General features: G+C 55.0%; 2 protein-coding genes across 2 annotated transcripts; both read right to left on the bottom strand.

Annotated features, from left to right (window-relative positions):
• Positions 1 to 1,049: 1,049 nt before the first annotated feature.
• Positions 1,050 to 6,480, bottom strand: LOC148592698 (SUN domain-containing protein 3-like). The gene is made up of 9 exons (XM_088534083.1): positions 6,449 to 6,480; positions 5,459 to 5,546; positions 4,180 to 4,223; positions 3,626 to 3,797; positions 2,828 to 2,912; positions 2,137 to 2,252; positions 1,866 to 2,033; positions 1,284 to 1,376; positions 1,050 to 1,160 (listed from the first exon to the last, which is right to left on the bottom strand). Exons 1-9 carry the CDS (start codon positions 6,478 to 6,480, stop codon positions 1,050 to 1,052), a joined length of 909 nt encoding a protein of 302 aa, XP_088390209.1.
• Positions 6,481 to 9,769: 3,289 nt separating this feature from the next.
• On the bottom strand, positions 9,770 to 11,643 carry LOC104567490 (SUN domain-containing protein 3). The gene is made up of 5 exons (XM_088534082.1): positions 11,548 to 11,643; positions 10,857 to 10,972; positions 10,586 to 10,753; positions 10,004 to 10,096; positions 9,770 to 9,880 (listed from the first exon to the last, which is right to left on the bottom strand). Exons 1-5 carry the CDS (start codon positions 11,573 to 11,575, stop codon positions 9,770 to 9,772), a joined length of 516 nt encoding a protein of 171 aa, XP_088390208.1. The 5' UTR covers positions 11,576 to 11,643.
• Positions 11,644 to 12,281: the final 638 nt, after the last annotated feature.

Genomic DNA, 12,281 nt, shown 5'->3' with positions numbered 1-12,281 from the left:
TGCCGTGCCAATTGCCAGGCACACGACCCGCTGTCGAGGAGCAGGAAAGGAGCCAAAGAAGGAGAAGGTTTGGAAGAACCCAGCAGGAGCAGGGCCTGTGTGGTGCAGAATCAGGACTTGAGAGCCGTGTACTACTTTTTCACACCATGAGGCTAAAGGAAGTGGGTGAGCGGTCGGAAGGCCTTGGCCAAAGGCAGGAGCACTTATCAGAGGGCCTGTCTGATGGCGAAGCGTTGGACGAGCCTACGAAGGAGGAAGTTGGAAGCCTGTGAGCATCTCCGAGATAGGATGAGAAGGCACCTCCTTAGATTGTTGGGGTCCCCTTTCCCCAGGAAAAGCCGTTAAAGGAGCTAAACACAGCACTGGAGGAGATGCCAGCCACACATCTTGCGCATCTTGCAACCGCTGTGTGCCAGCAGGGAAAAGGGCCTGGATGGGAGCTTAGAGGGTCTGCTGTGGCGAGGGGAGGGTTGAGGGTGACGGAGGAGGACAAAAAGCTTGGGGAACACTCTGATCTATGCTGTCCGTGCAAATAACCCCGAGAAGCTGGTGGGGAGCAGCGCAAGGACGGTGTTTGCCCACGTGCAGAGGGAGCCTCCTCCGGCCGCCAAGCTGCATCACCTCATGCAGCCGATAGGCAACCAGGGACAGCAGCTGCACGCTGGAATGGACTTGGCAAAACCCTGCTGTGCTCTCCCACTGTCCTGCGAGTCCACCCAAATGTTCCCCTTTCCATTTAAAGGAAAGCTCTCTTGCTTTCCCCGCTTTGCTCCTTCTTCAGCAACAGCCCATAGCTGTATGAGAAAAATGCTGGAAGGACTGTGGAAGGCCTACGCCCTGCAGGGCATGACATCTTAATTACGGGAAAAAGTCCATGAGAGGGCCAAGAACACTCTCAGGAGGTGCTGTCAAGGAGGGCGCAATTAGGGTTGGAAGGGGGCAGGAAAGGCGCACTAAGTAGCACATCACGGCAGCTGCTCAAATCTTGCAGGATTTATTCATTATAGACCGCTGCTTCCAGCAGAGTGCCCCCAGACTCCCTCCTCCTCTTAGGGTTCTTGCCCGTGGACCCTGACTCGGTAGAGGCATGTATATTCTGGGTGGCCCCAGTTGCTCAGGACCTCCAGCTTCACATAGCGCACTGAGTCCCAGCCCTCGTTCTGAAATGAGCAGAGAGGAGCTGTCTTTTTCTATCCCTCCCTCCCCAGGTTCTCCCCTGCCACCGCTATTTCTCCCTCCCCCTCTTACTCTCCAACACTTCTCATGCCTCTTTGTCACAGTACCTGCAGCCAGAAAGTCTGGAAAGGATGTTCTGCAGGGCTGTATGTGAACTCTCCTAGGAAGAGCCCCTGCTCCTCATTTTCTGCCTTCATCCCCTACCGAAGGACACAGGCGGAGAAAACAAAACAGTGAAGGAGAGAGCAGGAACACTCGGCTTCCCTTGGGGAACTAATGAAGCGGCCACAACCGAGGCCGAGGTGAATGTGCGGGGCAAGAGCAGTCTTTGAGTGTGCAGGGAAGAGAATTGGCGCCGAGGAGCAGAAAGCAAGCTGCAAGGGGCGTGCTGGTGAGCTGTGAGGAGCCGTGGCTGAGCCAGCGTGCCAGCCCCTGCAACCCAGGGCTCATTTACTACTGCCTGGCCCCTCAAATGGGAACCTTTGGTCCAAGCGTAGACCGCAAAGGGAAGGAGTGTAAAAGAAATGGGCTGACTCAAAGGAACTCCCTTTCGTCTCTAGGCTCGGAGGAAGTCACAGGCCCGAGAGAATCCTCCTACCACTGTGAGACCTCTATTCACACGCCCATGTCCTCCCTGCAAGGCTTAGAAATGCTCCTCACAACTCCCTGACTCTAGCGAAGGCACTTACATAGACAGCAAAGTCCTTTGGAGCACTGCTGATCTCTCCACGAGGGGACACACGCACTGCAATGTGTTCCAGCGTAACAGCGTGTGGAGAGATTGCTTTGGACAGTTTGATGAAGACGTGACCCTGACTCCCGGAGAAGGACCAGCAGTTTCCTGGTTGATTTTCAGTCTGAAAGAGCAGTAATGCACAGCGGCCATGTGGCAAAGGGAAACTCAAGAGCGTATCTGGTTCCCTCCCACCTTGGTGCTTCTCTGCTCCTTGGCACCCCTACCTCAAGGATAACGTCAGGGCTCTTCATGAAATGAAGTAGGGGGAGTCCAGACCAGAAGAGCATTCCCTTGGTCTTGAGAAAGGAGGCAGAGGTCTTCGAATGAATGATGGCAGCCCCTGAAACGTGAATGTCCCCATCAAGCACTGCTTCCCTGGAAGGCTGCCTCTGCTTAGAAGGTTGCCATCTATCTGCAGGAGCTCATGGACCACACACGCTGCAGACCCGTCCTCCGACAAGCAGCACAGGCACTCCCCTCTGTCAATTATTTCCATTCCCCACCTGGACAAACACCGTGGAGACTCAGAAACAAAAGGGCTTACTGAACGGCCCTCGTGTGTGTGAACGGTCACAGCCCTGGGACCTGCCTCCTTTCCCTCCGCTGGGACGGCCATGGATTCCATGTGGTGCTCTCCGAGGATGAATCAAGGGATGCACACATAGCTGTGTCTTACTGGACACTGCCACCAGGATGCCTGTTCCCCTGCACCGCCAACTTGAGAAAATGCCACTAAGTACTGCAAGCTTTCCAGCAGTGATACTGGCCTCCGACTTCCTTGCATGAGCCCCCCATGAAACATCGGGCAGTGACTCATTCAGCTATGCTAATGGGCCGTGGAAAATGAAAGCTAACATAGGCCGAAGCTTAGGCACAAAGCGCCCCGTCTCAGTTCTTCCTGTGCTGTAGCCGCACCTGACGATTTGCGGGCAAAATCCGGCATCTGGACCTGGTCGTATTCCAGCTTCTCCAGTGCTTCGCTGATTAAATTCTGAACATCCTGGGAAGGAAGAGAAAGAGAGCAGCTATGAGAGGCACATCCCAGCTCCTCTACTGGGCCAGCTGAGGTGAACACAGCGGTTGTCCTCTGGCCTAAGTAGCTGGGTGATTCCCTGGGAAGCTGCCAGGTCTGTTGGGCTCTGATGGAGCAGTCTCAGAATAGCGGAGCACTGGAATGAGCAGCAGGGCTTGGAGGGGGCTGAGCAAAGGGCTGAGGGAAGAGACGGAGGAGTTCCTGAACCACATGGGCTGCGCCTTTTCCAACTGCATTCCCAAGAGCAGGAGAGCAGGAAGCCTGGCTGTAACAGCAGCTTTCCTGTGCATGGGCCAGGCCAACATGAACCCCAGGCTCCCAGACGTGCTTCCGGGGACTGGCTTATAAGTTCTCCTGGAGAACTTGTGCCCGCACCAGCAGCACGTGTGAGCTTTGCTGGGCGGGCAGAGACTCTCCTTCCAGCTCCAACCACCTAGGTGCTAGCTAGACTGAGAGCAAGTGGAGCTGAAGACCAGCAAATCTCCCTTCATGGCCCTACAAGTAGAGTGCAGTGATAGCAGAAGCGACTGCAGGAAGCCAGGGTACTTGTTGAGGCAGCAGCTACAGCCCTTTGGTGTGCCAGGACAGGCAACTCTCCTAGGGTCCGTAGTACCCTAGCCTTAAAACTCCAGGTATGAGAAAAAGAGCTGTGCAGAGAGCTTTCTGCGGTGGTTTCTTACCAATCCGGTCATGTCTGGGAGCTCGATGTGCTTCAGGGCTTCGCCGAGAGCACGCCGGGCAATGTCTTTGGCACACCATTTCACGTGGTGCAGGACTTCCTGGAGCTCACGCAGCTCTCCTTGGAGGGTGTGGATTTGGTCAAGTGCTGCTCCTAGCCCTTCATCTGCTTGCCTAGAAAAAGCGTGCCACAGAGACCACTGTTCTTGCGGGCTGGTGCCGTGCCATGGCAATGGGAGTGAGGCAGCAAAGCTCCCTCGGGGGGCCAGGGAACATCAAGCGGCTGGACTCCAATCAGTGGCTGAGGGCCAGAGAAGCCACTGCAAGATGGGCACCCCGCTATGCCGCTTTTCAAGCAGCTGGAATGCAGACCTTCCAAGAGCCCAGCCCTAGGTGCCCGAGCACTGAGGTGCAGCTGACCACTAGAGAGCAAGGCAAGGCAGAAAGGCAGACGGGGCAGTGGGAAGAGCTTTAGAATTGTGTTGCCTGAGGCTGGTGTGACAGGGGTCTGGAGCTTCTCAAACCTCCCATCTAGTCAAGAGGAAGCGATTTTTACCTCTGTCTCTTCACGAGCACGGCAGAGAGAGGAAATTCCTCTTCCTACAGGGACAATAAGGGAGCATTCAGTAAAAAGAACAACAGAGCTGCTGCGGAAACGAAGGTGTGGCAAAAGCTATGCCTGTTACGGCGAAGGAGCAGCCATGTGGCTTAAGAAAGCCACCCTGGGTGCCCTGGAGTTTTAAGAGTGGCAGAAGTTGCCTTGATTTGACGCACTGCAGATGTCACCTGTTGGCAGACGGGTTTGAAATAGGAGAACACGTAGACCCTCAGAGCTGCTGTGCTGGTCCAGAAGCCTCCTGCGTCAAGCAGCCCCACGTAGTAAACACCTGTTAGTCACCAGAAGAGCTCTCTTTACACTTGGAACTTGCTCATGCCCAAAGAGCTGTGTGCAAGTCAGGCTGCAGGCCCTCCGGCAGGCACCCAGCTGACATTACAAAGCGTCAAGTGTGTTGGTGTGCCGCCAGAAGAAGACCGGCAGCAAGCGCTTGTGGGGCTAGAGACTACTGGGGATGGGGGACAACTGCATTGTGGGGATCTCCCTGAAGGAAGACTCTCTTCTTTCTGGAGCAAGCAGGCTAGCCACTGCCTGCTCCACAGGGCTTAGGAGGAGTGGCGTCAGCGCCAGGGAAAAGCGAGCCGAGTACCTCTGAGGCACGTGGAAGCGTTGCAGCCCTCTCTCAGGGACTGCCCGCTCCTCCTTGGGGCACAGTTGTGTACGTGCACCCAGGAGGGAGAAGGAAGTAATGGTCAGGAAGCACCATTACTTGCGGGCTCTACAGACACTCACCAAAAAGGGAGGAAAAGAGGACAAACAGCAGCAGGACAGCCGTCATCCTAGACTTCATTTGCCTACGGAGGAGCATGGAGGAAAAGAAGAATGAAGCTTGCTGGAGCTGTGCAGGCCCCAAGCAGACATGAGAGCAGTAGTGGTGACGGCAGCTCTTGCACCTGGCATGAGTGACTTGGGCAGTCTGTTGTGCTCCTGCACAAGCTCCAGTCAGTGGTCAAGCTTACACCCACTGGGACAAGGAGGCATTTGGGAGAGCAAGGATTAGGAATGCAGGGCCAGACGTGGAGGACTGACTTCAGGACAGCATGAGCCAACAAAAGTTAGGGGGATACTCCCTGCCTCTGGGAGTAGAGGCCATTCTCTGGAGAGGCAAAGGACATAATTCTCCCCTGTTTCTCCTGCCCTCCATGCATTTGGTATACTTGTGCCAAAACAGTTCTCCCCCCTACTCTCAAGAAACGAGAAGATTCCCCCTCAGCTCTACCTTGATGCGCTGCCCAAAGCCTGGAGCACCAAGCGCCGAGGATATGTTATGCTCAGCACCAGGTAGTGCAGGATGAGCCCCAAAACTCCTGAAAAAGAGTCAAGATGGAACAAGCCCAGTGAGCTTGTGCCCTCTTCTATGTTAGGTCTTCCACTGGTTATCTTTGTGTTGGCAGAAGGCAGGAGGCATTCTCCGCTTTTGGTCATTTGCTCCTGCTTCTCTCAGTGGCTGTGCGGCTGCAAGCAGCACAGGGGAAGGGAAATGCATTCCCTTCAGTCCAAGCAGAGCTGCCTTTCACGGTCCCCAGAACCGTGAGGCACAGCCTAAGGCTGGCCTTCTGGCAGCTCCTCCTCTGCCTCTGACAAGAATGGGAAACAGCTCTTCAACAGCTGCACAGAGTAGAGAGCAAGTTGCACCTGGACAAGGAAGCCTGCCCAGGAAGAGGGCAGGCAATCACTCAGTCTTTGAACCTTCCAGAAAATAAAAATGAAATAATAGTAATAACAATAAGAAAGCCTTCTATTGCCACATGAAGCCTGCGCATTTCATTCATGCCTTTGGATGGCTGAGCCATGCAGAACCAACAGCTCTCTTAAGGCACTTGTGCAGGTCTTTCTCATTGGCACTGTACAACAGATTTCTTCCATGAACACAGTCTGTACTTTAAATGGAAATAAGCCGAGGGAGCTGTGCTTAAGAATCGTGTCAGCTTACTTCTGCCATGATGCTGGCGCTGGTGCTGGTCCTGCCTGCACACTCCAGTGCTCTGGAGCACAGGCCCTTGGCTGGCAGTTTGCCTAGAGGAAGAAAGGAAGGGGCTCAGGCACACAGGGCCTGCGGCAACTGCTCTTGCCTTCAGCCTGCTTTACGCTGAGCTCGGAGGCTGTGCTTGTGTTCTTCCCCAGTGACGGGTGGCTTAGGTGGACAAGGCACTTGAGCAAAAGAGGGGAGAGGTTCTAGGACGCTCCTGGCAAAGAAGCACGTCCATACCAGTGTGTGTCTTGGCCTTGCGGTCTGGACATCGCTGTCCAGACCTGCAGCTGCCAAAACCCCACTTCTCTCAGGCGTAGGCCAGAAGCACTCCAATCTTCTTGCCTTCACCACAGAGAGTGACCAAGAGCAGGGGCAGCCTGGAGCTGTCACTCTGCTCCTGCTACCTCACACAGCGGCAACAGATTGTGATGCCAATGGCTGTCAGTGACATCAGAGTAGAAAAGGCAGTGCCCTGTTCCCAGACCAAGCTCAAGCTGGCGGGAAGCAGAGGTGGTACTCCTCTTCACAAGAGCCAGTCCTCTGAAATCACGGCCTCTTCTACCAAGTAGAGAAGTCTTTGAAGTGCAGGCCAAGAGGGAGTTATTTGGCAGGCACCAGCAGCCTTGTCCACAGCTGGCTTTTGACACTCTGTTGCCCCACGGCCTTCCAAGCCAAGGCAAGGGAGCCATTGATGGGCGAGTAAAGAGTTGGCATGTGAAAATGCACAGAGATGTTAATGTAGCAAGGACACGGGTGGTGGAAACCACACGCACTTCCCCAAAAAGGAACGAAAAGGCAGGCGGGACGGTCTTGCAAAAACAAAGCGGTCCTGTCTTGCTGGCTGTGCAAGAAATAGCAAGTCTTATGGAACTCTGCTGGACATTCTGGAAGGATCACCCCCTAAGAATGAGCAGGCCGCAGGGACATGTTCCCGCCGTCCTGGTACAAAAGACAGGGTTCAGCACTGACGAGCTGAGCAGGGATCAGGAGCGACAGCTCGCCAGTTCCTCTGGCTGGACCATGAGCAACCCGAACCTGCCCCTCATCTGGGATGCTGGGCTAAGCTAAGCCCCAGTAAGGCGGAGAGTCCCCTGTACATCCAGGGAGAAGAAAGACACAGACATTTGTCAACCTCTTGCAAGGTTGAGAGCCCCCTGTACACTCAGGGGGAAGGAACGCTATAGCGTTTTTACTGGGTCAAGCAGCGTTCTCTAGTCCGTGAGCTAATTGCCAGTCGCTAATTACTGCGGCTATTCCCTACAATAATGGCACCAGTGGATAGTGGATGTTGTTATCACAACAATCTTGCGCTGGGGAATAAAGTTTATTGGTTGATGCCTCGTTGGATTATTTTACTGTCTCCCTTAACAAGCTAGCATGAGAGCAACCACCTCCATTCATCGGTTCTCTGCCACGGACTCAGCTTTCGAGTGCGGGGGCGGCTCTTTCCGCTTAGCCTGCAGAAGACACAATGCCGCAAGACAAGGGCTGAGCCTGCACGTTGGCTCTTGGTTGCTGCTCTGGGCACCGGGCTCTTCACTGCACAGGACACGGAATATGCTTAGTGGAGGGCTAGGCAGCATTCTTGACTCCGGCCGTGTTGCCTCTGTGTCGGCTTGCCAGGGCAGGCAGACACCCTGGAGACAAGGGAAGGGAAAGGGGCACTGTGGTGTCACTCCAGCGCAGCCAGGACAAGAATGGCTGCTGGTCACAGGCAGGGGCTACACAGGGACCCCGTAGCTTGAGCTCCTCTCCCAAGCGCCTGGAAGTCTTTGCGGCATCTGGCTGCACACCTCCACAGCCGAGAGCGGCTGTGCTGGCTGCTCTTTCCCGTACAGCATCCTGCCACAGAGTCAGGAGAACCCGCCAGGCTTGGCAGGCTGAAGCATATTGAGGCAGCAGCTGCTGCTCAGACCCACCAGCCGGAGACTTGAAGCAGCAGGACCCCTGCTGCCCTGAGCTGCTTCAGCTGAGGCCGTGGCACACAGGGCTTTGCGCAGAGACTGGCAGAGCCTCCAGGCACTCCAGAAGGAGGGCAACGCATGCTTTCCCTGTCCCCATCGCTATGCTGCGTGCTCCCGTCTACGAAAGGAGATGCAGGCCTTGGGCTCTCATGCTTCCCTGCTGCCCTGCAGTCTCGCAAAGCAATGATGCTGGCAGAGCTGGTTTCCTAGTGCCACTTGGAGGCAGTCTGTCCCCATGGTCTCACTTGGGTTTGTCCCAGGGCCAGTATCCAAATCAGCTAAATCAGCTTTCCATTAGCAAATTCAACTGCTCAACACGAGGCACTGGCACCCTGCTGTGGTGCCTGGCTGCAGTGCTGTGTCTGGGGAAATACTGAGAGCAGAGACAGGCAGCAGCATTGAGTCAGCCTGCCCCGCCGGTGGAGACGTGGGAGAGGGCTATTTGGGCTTCAGAGGGTGAGGACAGCCCTCCAGCATAAGAGGCGACGCTAGCAAAGGAGGTCGCCGTGGTGGTGGTTAGAAGAATAAGACCTTCAGAGCAGGGATGCCGTGCCAATTGCCAGGCACACGACCCGCTGTCGAGGAGCAGGAAAGGAGCCAAAGAAGGAGAAGGTTTGGAAGAACCCAGCAGGAGCAGGGCCTGTGTGGTGCAGAATCAGGACTTGAGAGCCGTGTACTACTTTTTCACACCATGAGGCTAAAGGAAGTGGGTGAGCGGTCGGAAGGCCTTGGCCAAAGGCAGGAGCACTTATCAGAGGGCCTGTCTGATGGCGAAGCGTTGGACGAGCCTACGAAGGAGGAAGTTGGAAGCCTGTGAGCATCTCCGAGATAGGATGAGAAGGCACCTCCTTAGATTGTTGGGGTCCCCTTTCCCCAGGAAAAGCCGTTAAAGGAGCTAAACACAGCACTGGAGGAGATGCCAGCCACACATCTTGCGCATCTTGCAACCGCTGTGTGCCAGCAGGGAAAAGGGCCTGGATGGGAGCTTAGAGGGTCTGCTGTGGCGAGGGGAGGGTTGAGGGTGACGGAGGAGGACAAAAAGCTTGGGGAACACTCTGATCTATGCTGTCCGTGCAAATAACCCCGAGAAGCTGGTGGGGAGCAGCGCAAGGACGGTGTTTGCCCACGTGCAGAGGGAGCCTCCTCCGGCCGCCAAGCTGCATCACCTCATGCAGCCGATAGGCAACCAGGGACAGCAGCTGCACGCTGGAATGGACTTGGCAAAACCCTGCTGTGCTCTCCCACTGTCCTGCGAGTCCACCCAAATGTTCCCCTTTCCATTTAAAGGAAAGCTCTCTTGCTTTCCCCGCTTTGCTCCTTCTTCAGCAACAGCCCATAGCTGTATGAGAAAAATGCTGGAAGGACTGTGGAAGGCCTACGCCCTGCAGGGCATGACATCTTAATTACGGGAAAAAGTCCATGAGAGGGCCAAGAACACTCTCAGGAGGTGCTGTCAAGGAGGGCGCAATTAGGGTTGGAAGGGGGCAGGAAAGGCGCACTAAGTAGCACATCACGGCAGCTGCTCAAATCTTGCAGGATTTATTCATTATAGACCGCTGCTTCCAGCAGAGTGCCCCCAGACTCCCTCCTCCTCTTAGGGTTCTTGCCCGTGGACCCTGACTCGGTAGAGGCATGTATATTCTGGGTGGCCCCAGTTGCTCAGGACCTCCAGCTTCACATAGCGCACTGAGTCCCAGCCCTCGTTCTGAAATGAGCAGAGAGGAGCTGTCTTTTTCTATCCCTCCCTCCCCAGGTTCTCCCCTGCCACCGCTATTTCTCCCTCCCCCTCTTACTCTCCAACACTTCTCATGCCTCTTTGTCACAGTACCTGCAGCCAGAAAGTCTGGAAAGGATGTTCTGCAGGGCTGTATGTGAACTCTCCTAGGAAGAGCCCCTGCTCCTCATTTTCTGCCTTCATCCCCTACCGAAGGACACAGGCGGAGAAAACAAAACAGTGAAGGAGAGAGCAGGAACACTCGGCTTCCCTTGGGGAACTAATGAAGCGGCCACAACCGAGGCCGAGGTGAATGTGCGGGGCAAGAGCAGTCTTTGAGTGTGCAGGGAAGAGAATTGGCGCCGAGGAGCAGAAAGCAAGCTGCAAGGGGCGTGCTGGTGAGCTGTGAGGAGCCGTGGCTGAGCCAGCGTGCCAGCCCCTGCAACCCAGGGCTCATTTACTACTGCCTGGCCCCTCAAATGGGAACCTTTGGTCCAAGCGTAGACCGCAAAGGGAAGGAGTGTAAAAGAAATGGGCTGACTCAAAGGAACTCCCTTTCGTCTCTAGGCTCGGAGGAAGTCACAGGCCCGAGAGAATCCTCCTACCACTGTGAGACCTCTATTCACACGCCCATGTCCTCCCTGCAAGGCTTAGAAATGCTCCTCACAACTCCCTGACTCTAGCGAAGGCACTTACATAGACAGCAAAGTCCTTTGGAGCACTGCTGATCTCTCCACGAGGGGACACACGCACTGCAATGTGTTCCAGCGTAACAGCGTGTGGAGAGATTGCTTTGGACAGTTTGATGAAGACGTGACCCTGACTCCCGGAGAAGGACCAGCAGTTTCCTGGTTGATTTTCAGTCTGAAAGAGCAGCAGTGCACAGCGGCCATGTGGCAAAGGGAGACTCAAGAGCGCATCTGGTTCCCTCCCACCTTGGTGCTTCTCTGCTCCTTGGCACCCCTACCTCAAGGATAACGTCAGGGCTCTTCATGAAATGAAGTAGGGGGAGTCCAGACCAGAAGAGCATTCCCTTGGTCTTGAGAAAGGAGGCAGAGGTCTTCGAATGAATGATGGCAGCCCCTGAAATGTGAATGTCCCCATCAAGCACTGCTTCCCTGGAGGGCTGCCTCTGCTTAGAAGGTTGCCATCTATCTGCAGGAGCTCATGGACCACACACGCTGCAGACCCGTCCTCTGACAAGCAGCACAGGCACTCCCCTCTGTCAATTATTTCCATTCCCCACCTGGACAAACACCGTGGAGACTCAGAAACAAAAGGGCTTATTGAACGGCCCTCGTGTGTGTGAACGGTCACAGCCCTGGGACCTGCCTCCTTTCCCTCCGCTGGGACGGCCATGGATTCCATGTGGTGCTCCCCGAGGATGAATCAAGGGATGCACACATAGCTGTGTCTTACTGGACACTGCCACCAGGATGCCTGTTCCCCTGCACCGCCAACTTGAGAAAATGCCACTAAGTACTGCAAGCTTTCCAGCAGTGATACTGGCCTCCGACTTCCTTGCATGAGCCCCCCCTGAAACATCGGGCAGTGACTCATTCAGCTATGCTAATGGGCCGTGGAAAATGAAAGCTAACATAGGCCGAAGCTTAGGCACAAAGTGCCCTGTCTCGGCTCTTCCTGTGCTGTAGCCGCACCTGACGATTTGCGGGCAAAATCCGGCATCTGGACCTGGTCGTATTCCAGCTTCTCCAGTGCTTCGCTGATTAAATTCTGAACATCCTGGGAAGGAAGAGAAAGAGAGCAGCTATGAGAGGCACATCCCAGCTCCTCTACTGGGCCAGCTGAGGTGAACACAGCGGTTGCCCTCTGGCCTAAGGAGCTTGGTGATTCCCTGGGAAGCTGCCAGGTCTGTTGGGCTCTGATGGAGCAGTCTCAGAATAGCGGAGCACTGGAATGGGCAGCAGGGCTTGGAGGGGGCTGAGCAAAGGGCTGAGGGAAGAGACGGAGGAGTTCCTGAACCACGTGGGCTGCGCCTTTTCCAACTGCATTCCCAATGCACATGGCACACAGGACTTTGTGCAGAGACTGGCAGAGCCTCCAGGCACTCCAGATGGAGGGCAACGCGTGCCTTCCCTGTCCCCATCGCTATGTTGCTTGCTGCCGTCTACGAAAGGAGATTACAGTCTGTGGACAAAGATATAGTCAAGTTCACAAACAGTACGATTTATTCAAATGCAACATTTACAAAGCAGGTTTCTGATATCAGCACAATAAATTTTCTACTACAGCGTGGGGTTTTTCGCTAGCTGTGATGTTCAAATGTGCAATCATCACTCACCCCAGAAGATGGGAGAGGACGGTCAGTCTCAAGTCTTTTCAGGCGGCGTCCCAATCTGATGGGTTTTTACGATGGAATATTCCCTCTCAC

Source organism: Tinamus guttatus, unplaced genomic scaffold, assembly GCF_059628265.1.
Source record: "Tinamus guttatus ecotype Peru unplaced genomic scaffold, ASM5962826v1 Tinamus_guttatus_pri_ptg000535l, whole genome shotgun sequence".
Taxonomy (NCBI): Eukaryota; Metazoa; Chordata; class Aves; order Tinamiformes; family Tinamidae; genus Tinamus; species Tinamus guttatus.
The sequence above is the reverse complement of the archived record's forward strand: the minus strand, read 5'-3'. Positions and strand labels throughout refer to the sequence as shown.